The sequence below is a fragment of the Limulus polyphemus genome, unplaced genomic scaffold (assembly GCF_000517525.1).
Source record: "Limulus polyphemus unplaced genomic scaffold, Limulus_polyphemus-2.1.2 Scaffold3079, whole genome shotgun sequence".
NCBI lineage: Eukaryota > Metazoa > Arthropoda > Merostomata > Xiphosura > Limulidae > Limulus > Limulus polyphemus.
Window position 1 is genome coordinate 50,522 of NW_013668689.1, and position 8,707 is coordinate 59,228.

At 32.6% G+C, this 8,707-nt stretch overlaps 1 protein-coding gene across 1 annotated transcript in view; it reads right to left on the reverse strand.

Annotated features, from left to right (window-relative positions):
* Positions 1-8,707, reverse strand: part of LOC106468616 (nesprin-1-like) — a gene marked incomplete at both ends in the record, with an annotated part of 121,329 nt that overhangs the window by 30,471 nt on the left and 82,151 nt on the right. Inside the window, 8 exons of the mRNA XM_013929045.1 lie at positions 780-938; positions 2,098-2,271; positions 2,688-2,855; positions 3,100-3,252; positions 4,816-5,142; positions 5,917-6,081; positions 6,953-7,105; positions 7,269-8,543. Coding sequence (XP_013784499.1) covers positions 780-938; positions 2,098-2,271; positions 2,688-2,855; positions 3,100-3,252; positions 4,816-5,142; positions 5,917-6,081; positions 6,953-7,105; positions 7,269-8,543 — 2,574 coding nt within the window. The remainder of the gene's footprint in view (positions 1-779; positions 939-2,097; positions 2,272-2,687; positions 2,856-3,099; positions 3,253-4,815; positions 5,143-5,916; positions 6,082-6,952; positions 7,106-7,268; positions 8,544-8,707) is intronic.

Sequence of the window (8,707 nt, forward strand, 5' to 3'; positions counted from 1 at the left end):
ATTATATCATGTGTTATCAAGGCAGGAGCAGATCTCACAACCATTATATCATGTGTTATCAAGGCAGGAGCAGATCTCAAAACCATTATATCATGTGTTATCAAGGCAGGAGCAGGGTTTATAACTATTATATCATGTATTATCAAGGCAGGAGCAGGGTTCACAACCATTACATCATGTGTTATCAAGGCAGGAGCAGGGTTCACAACCATTATATCATTTGTTATCAAGGTAGGAGCAGAGTTCACAACCATTATATCATGTGTTATCAAGGCAGGAGCAGATCTCACAACCATTACATCATGTGTTATCATGGCAGGAGCAGGGTTCACAACCATTACATCATGTGTTATCAAGGCAGAAGGAGGATTCACAACCATTACATCATGTGTTATCAAGGCAGGAGCAGGGTTTACAACCATTACTTCATGTTATCAAGGCAGGAGCAGGGTTTACAACCATTACTTCGTGTTATCAAGGCAGGAGCAGGGTTCACAACCATTATATCATGTGCTATCAAGACAGGAGCAGAGTTCATATCATTAAGTCAAATCATCTAATTTCGAATTACTACATAACATGGTATCATCATCAGCTACTACACAACAGGACTCAGGTCCTTCTATCTATCTATAGTTTATTGAAAGTATCATCATTTTATTACCAGCTACTACACAACAGAACCCAGGTCCTTCTATTTACCTACAGTTTACTGAAAGTATCATCATCTTATTACCAGGATTAGATACAAAAACACAGCAAATTCTTATGAAACTTACCTTGGAATTATCTAGATTTTCTCTAGCAACCTCCAGAGTCTGAGGAGTTGTTTCATTTTCTTGAGCAAGTTCAGGTTCTAATTCAGCCAGAAGCTTATCACATTGATTAAGTGTTTCCTCATATGTACGAAACTTCTGAAAAGCCTGATCCAGACGTGCCTACAGAAAAAGAAAATATTATTATTATACTAATTTTGTTCTGCTAGATTAAAGTTTAAATTATGAGTTTCTAAAAAAGGACAATTCACCTGTAATCAGACTGGTTTAGGCTTTTCTCATAAATTCTAATCAGTTTGTGTAACAAAAGCCACAGAAGAAGGAAATATCAAACAAAAGATGTTTTTTCTTAAAAAAAAGCTAAAGCTAAAGACAAAGTTAAGAATGACAAATAGATATTTATATCACATACATTTTGTTCAAAATTCTTCTTTCTTGAAGAGAAGTATTGATGAAAATATTAATTTTCTAAGAATGCTTATCATCATCATAATCATCATGATTATAAGCCAAGTTATTAATTTCTATCTAATTTTTTATCATTGTTATTAGGTACTGATTACTAATAGTTTGTTTCCTATGTTTCAGCTACTAGGGAAGGGCTGCATTTGTGGAAGGTTGTAACTGCGATTCAAGCTTGGTTCTTTTTGATTGACAGGCTCATCCATTACTACTTGAAGGAACTAACTGTTATGACAGCGGAAGTCACGTGACGTTGGTAATACGTCATGAGTTTCTAGAAGGATCATGACTGTTCCTGGCAACTCTAGTGTTTGCCAGATGCCCTTTCTGTATATAAGCCCGGCAAATAAAGTGGAGATATAATTGAAGATAGACAGATATAGAGACACATAATTGAGTCAAGTGAGCAGTAGTGACCATAAGAAAAGTGCATGAATCATTGTGAATTATAGCGCGTGTTTAAGTTAAAGTTACTGTGGAAATTCTGTGTATTGCAAAGTTTGTAACGAGAAAGAATAAACTAGTTTTAATTAAGAAAGGATTTGTATCACTAAAGTTTCTTGGAAAGAATATCTACAGGAAATTAACAAATGACCAGAGATGTAACATAACTATTTAAATGATTTCAAGAGGGGTATTAATGGTTTGCTGACTTCTATGCCAAACTAACTGAGTGTATTATCAGTTAGGTGGATGTAGAAGGTCTCTTTCATCCTGGTCATAACCAACACAGTTCTTCTCATAACGTTTCTGATGATAGCAGCAGATGAACAGACAAAACGTGTGACATAAACTAGATATAACATGACAATAACTGATCACCACAGTCTTACTGTAAGTACTTAATAACAGTAATTACCTCTATTTGTTCAGCACTAGCTAGTAGAGAGTCATAGCTTTCTTGTATGTTTGCTAATTGTTTATTTATCTGGTTTTCTATGGTTCTTTCCTTGTATGTTTCTATAATTACCCCTCCTTTTGCCTTAACCTTATCAATCACAGTTTGGTATCTCTCAATTTCTTCCAAAACTCTCTATAAAGAATAAAAAGAAACATTAATGTTTAGTAGTTCTTAATCTGTCATATGGTTTTCTTTCTTGACATTAGTAAAGTTATGTTCAAATTAAAAAAATACTAAAAGCAAACTGTATTTATTTGCTGTTTATAATCTAAAATTACCAACTTGGTTATAAAACAAGAGAATAGTAACAGCATTAAATTTAAAGAAAAACATCTGGATTTAAGATTTCATGAGCTTATTCTGGCAATGGTTAAATTATATTTTCAGTAACACAAATTTGATCTTTCAAAAATAGTTGTGAATTGGAAACCTTAAGTATGAGAGATGACAAGATTTGTAAATAATGATGCAACATTAGCTTAAAGAATGTTTAGCTTTAACATTTCTCCACTTCATTGTAGTATAAATAACTTTTACTTTATACAAACCTTATGCTTCTCAAGGTGGTCTTGAGTCTGAGGAAGACTGCTAATTTGTAAGGAATGATGCGACATTAGATTGAAAGACATCTGAAGTAACCATTTTTCTGTTTCTTGGAGAGCGTGTTGATAGTCCTGAAGGGTTTGAAGCTCACTCTCTAACTGACTGAGGATTTCCTAAGAAGATACAAAATAGTTTAGAATAGTGAGGAGTAGCGAGTTTCCAAAAAGAAGAGCAGGGTGGACTAATTATTAAAGCATTTTAAGTACTTAAGTAATAATTTGGGATCCCAAATACTTAAGGTCAGCAATTTAGTGTGAGGTGGATACAACTTGAAACCTATTTACCTCCCTATTTGAGCGTAATGCTGGAGTTTTAAGACATTATTCAGTATTATCTATTAAATTAATATTCTCTCACCAGACACCTATTCAATGATGCTGTCAGTCGATCTGTCATCTCTGTCAGGAGATCAACAGCTTGTGGATCGTCTGTTTTCTCTGCTAACTCTTGAGCTTCAGCCTGAAGTTCTGATAATTGAGGTTGCTGTTGTTCTATTTCCAACCTCAGATGCTTTAGTAAAATGTGATATCCAGATTAAACTTTGTTTTCATTCATAAATAAACAGACGAATAAACATTTGATAGAAAACGTCAACTAATGCAAGTATAATATAAATATCTTCAATAACTTGTAGTTATAAATATGTTACTTAATTACACATTTACCTTATAATGGTTAACAAATAATCTGATATCAAAGTTATCTCTTGCTGAAAATTATAAATATATTACTCTAAGGACTTGATGTTACTTAAATACTTACTGTTTATTGTTCAATAAATAATCTGATATCAAAATTATCTCATACTGATGAATATATTACTCTAAGGACTTGATGTTACTTAAATACTTACTGTTTATTGTTCAATAAATAATCTGATATCAAAATTATCTCGTACTGATGAATATATTACTCTAAGGACTTGATGTTACTTAAATACTTACTGTTTATTGTTCAATAAATGATCTGATACCAAAATTATCTCTTTGGGACAAAAAAGCAATACATTCACTAAAATCACTTTCATTAAAAGGTACAACTAAGTCTTTCACTTTATTATTGTTTTAATTCCAGTAAAATCTTAATTTATCTCAGATGAGCTACTAAACCTTCTTACCCATTTTGTTTAAAAGCCAAGATTTCAAAAATATAAGTTTTTTCAGTCAATAGAGCCACTTAAGCTTTCTTAACAAAGTTTGTTTAAAAGCCATGATTTCAACAATATAAGTTTTAAAGTAACTACAACTACTTAACTTTCTTAACAAAGTTTGTTTAAAAGCCATGATTTCAACAATATAAGTTTTTAAAGTAACTACAACTACTTAACTTTCTTAACAAAGTTTGTTTAAAACCCATGATTTCATCAATATAGGTTTTTAAAGTAACTACAACTACTTGACTTTCTTAACAAAGTTTGTTTAAAAGCCATGATTTCAACAATATAAGTTTTTAAAGTAACTACAACTACTTGACTTTCTTAACAAAGTTTGTTTAAAAGCCATGATTTCAACAATATAAGTTTTTAAAGTAACTACAACTACTTAACTTTCTTAACAAAGTTTGTTTCAAAATGTCACAATTTCAAAAATATTGTTATAAGTTATATTTTGAATTTGTTAATTTATATATGTTCATTAGAGAGAACTTTTCATTATGATAGTGTCAAGATCTAGAAATTTCATAAAAGTTAGTATCAAGAAGCTTCCTGGACTACATAGAAATGAGAGTATGATATAAATATAAGTAATTGTCAATTGAGTCAGTTCAGTGTTTGAAAAGTTAGAAATGCAGTGAGTTATAACATATATTCTGCTATTTAGTTACTCTGTGAGTTATGTGTTTATCGGTCAAAGTTAAGCAGGTATTATTAGTCTGAGAATTTCTCTTGAAACATGTTTGAAGTTAGGCCTACACATGATCATAGTTGAACAAACATTTATTGAAGAAATACATCAATGTGGAATGGACTTTCTATTATTTTTTGATAAATAATCCAATGGAACCTGGCCAATGATAGAACACATAACAACAATGTCATCTTTTCCACTTAAGAGAGCTACTTAGTTTTCCTACCTTATATTGTTCAAAAAGTGTTCTGATTTCCACAATTTCTCCTTTTGTCTTAGGTGGGCTACTGAGTTTTCCCTCTAAGTCTTCTAGCCATTGTCTGAAGTTAGCACTGTTCTGATTAAACTCTTGTAGCCTGGCTAGTACTGATGAAAGAAGAGCAGTGGCTTCACTTAGCTGTTGACTCAAAGTTGCCAGTTGGTCACGATAAGAATCAATGTCAGCTCTCAAGGCTGACTGAGCTGTGTCTGGCAGTGATCCTAAGATGCGAGTACCAGCCTCACAAGTAGTGGCCAACAAATGTTGCCCTTCAGGTAGTGATGTTGCAAGGTTCTAAAAACAAAAGTTTAGATCTTAAAGTTGGGTCTCTGAGAAAAAGATATTTTCACTATTGTGGTTAACGATGAATAAGAGTAAAAAAACTACATTTTATTATTGAAGATATTTAGAAATTACCATCTAAAATTATTTATTTGGAAAAAACAAAGCTCCTCTTAGAGTCAGCTATTTTTGAAAATATAAACAAATATATTTCACATAAAAAAATAAAATAAGAAATTTAAAACACACTTTATTATGTATAAATGTAAAAATCTTCAAAATCAGCTATATGTTTAATAACACAAAAGAAACACAGTTGTCAAAATCAGCTACATGTTTAATAATAAAGAAATAAAGTTGTCAAAATCAGTTACATGTTTAATAAGGAAGAAATACAGTTGTCAAAATCAGCTATACATTTGATAATAAAGAAGAAACACAGTTGTCAAAATCAACTACATGTTTAATAATAAAGAAGAAACACAGTTGTCAAAATCAGCTACATGTTTAATAATAAAAAAGAAATACAGTTGTCAAAATCAGCTATATGTTTAATAATAAAGAAGAAACACAGTTGTCAAAATCAACTACATGTTTAATAATAAAGAAGAAACACAGTTGTGAAAATCAGCTACATGTTTAATAATAAAAAAGAAACACAGTTGTCAAAATCAGCTATATGTTTAGTAATAAAGAAAAAAATGATAAGCACGATTTAAGAAAATGAAAAACAAATATAATAAAACATGTTCTACGAACTGAAGTAATAAAATTAATTAAAAATACCTTGAGACTTTGAATACGTTCTTGAAGACAGTCTTGGTCTTGAGTTGGATCTTTGTTTTTCTGCAAAGTCGCACGGCTCTCCTGAATCCAACGTAGGTATTTCTCTTTGAGATTTGAAAATTCACTTTGATAACTGAGAGCTTTTTCCAGCTTTGGTATTGTGTCCTTGTGTACAAAAAAAAACATAAATGCTATGAAAATCTATAGATTTCATTGAGTTGTTGTGTAAGAACAAAAACAGTAATGTTATGAATGTCTAGTTTTTCATTCTGCTCTGGTGAAAAGAACAAAAACTATTATAAAAGTCTAGGGTTTTCATTGTATCCTGATATAAACAACAAGGACAATTTTATGAAAGTCTAGGATTTCCATTGTGTCCTGGTGTAAGGAACAAGTATAACAATGTTATGAAAGCCTAGGGTTTTCACTGTGTTCTTGTGTAGAGAACAAGTATAACAGTTATATGAAAGTCTAGGGTTTTCCTTCTGTTGTAAAGAACAAGGATAACAGTGATATGAAAGTCTAGGGTTTTCCTTCTGGTGTACAAAACAAGAATAACAGTGTTATGAAAGTCTAGGGTTTTCCTTCTGTTGTAAAGAACAAGAATAACAGTGTTATGAAAGTCTAGGATTCTCATTGTATTCTGGTGTAAAGAACAAGATTAACAGTGTTATGAAAGACTAGGGTTTTCACTGTGTTCTTGTGTAGAGAACAAGTATAACAGTTATATGAAAGTCTAGGGTTTTCCTTCTGTTGTAAAGAACAAGGATAACAGTGATATGAAAGTCTAGGGTTTTCCTTCTGGTGTACAGAACAAGAATAACAGTGTTATGAAAGCGTTATAATGTTATGAATAACAGTGTCATGTATTCTTGTGTAGAGAACAAGAACAATAGTAGAGAGGTAGTGAAACACGGTTTAGTGTACAATAAAGTCCACAGTTATTTCTAATTCCTGCAGTTAATAAGTTTATATTCATTCTAATGACATCAGCTATTTATACCCAATATAATTTCAAAAAGTCTGTCTGACTTACAGTAATGCTAGTTAAGAGGGATGAATAAGATGTTGATAGTGAAACAGCTTTTTCACGAATGGTTGGGTAAGATGTTACATCCAGTAGCGCTTCACATTTCTGGTTTACCTCTTCAATATCAGGCTTGTGGAAACATGCTTCTTCATGAAGTGCCTTAATAAACATGATGAAAAATTAAACTGGTAACAGCAGAAAACATGAAATATTCACTAAAATATATTTCTACTAAATGATTACTTTTGTTTGGACTCACTCTAAGAAAATAATGTACATATTAAGCACATATTTTTCTCAACAAAACTGTGAACTCACTTACTTTCAACTCATTTAGTTGTTCTTGTTCCTTTCCTGAGCCTGGTGGTACTGCCAGCACAGATTTAGTCATATTTTGAAAGCGTGACAACCACTCAGCAGAGTGGCAATAAACTGCTTGAAACTCTCCCCAGTACTGGAGACATTTGGTGATGTTTTGCTCTACTTCTCCAACAAGAGCCTGCAGACATTCCCATTCTATAGTGATTTGTTCTATTTCCTGTTCAATTCGTTCCTGCCCAGCAAGTTCTAACTTCTCTTTCACATTATTCCCAAGACTACTAACTTTTTCAACTAATTCCTCACCATTTGGAAGGCTTTCTTTTACCTTTAATAACTCTTCCTGTTGCTGTTGTATAGTTGAATGATCTCCTACACATTCTCCACATTTCTGAGCCTTCAATTTTACCTCCTTCAACCATTTTTCAGTCTCCTGTTTGGTGCTACTGTATGCCTCCAAATCTTTAATTTCTACTGTTAATACAGAAACAGCCTTTTGAAGAGTCTCCATCAGATTCTGAAACTTTTCAATACTGTTCTTTGCCACATCAGCAACCTGGGGGTTTTGTTCCATGCCTTGATTAAGCCGATCTATTGTTTCTCTGCGAATATCCATGTCCTTGAGAATGGCACGATAATTATCAAGAAGATATTTTTTCTCTGTGACAGATACCAGCTCATGCCTTGAGTCAGCATTAACTGTGTTCTCAGTTTCTTCCAGATACTCCTGGAACTGTTTCAGAATTTTGGTGAATTCATCTAACTCTGCCATCCGACTAGCTAGGTGTACGCGAGCATCAGAGATATCCTTCACAAGTTTGTCAAAATCAGTTTTCAGGTTTTCAGCATCTTCTTGAATGGAGCTAATTCCAGAAGAGTCAGTGTTTACTATGACCTTTTCTGTGAGTTCTAGGACATATCTTACTTTGTTCTGACCTTGTTCCATGTTGGATGCTAGAGACTTCAGGCTATTTAGTTTAGCATTAAGTTCATCAACACTGTGAGATGTTCGGCAGCAATCTTTAAGTCTCTCTCGAGCAACATCAATAAACTCAACACATTCTGTTAGCATGCACTGTTGCTGCTGGTGTTCCTGGAAGTGCTGTTCAAGCTTGTGCATCACTTCCTTAGACAGAGAGAGAAGGTTACTATACTTGGAGGACAACTGGGTAAAGGCATTAGAAATACTGGAATCAGAATATGTTTCCAGGAGGAGCTGTGCTCTTACATTTAGTTTGTCAAATTCAGCCTGCCAATCAAAGATGGTCTGAAGATGTCCCTGTTGAAAAACAAAAGGTTACTAAATCATCATCAAAGCAATGATCATAGAAAATATGTTCTATTGTAAAGTATTATGTTCTAGTATAATGCATGATGCTAACTTAGTATCAAAATGATGGGAACTATAGAAAAGATGTTCAAATGTAAAGTTTTATGTTCTAG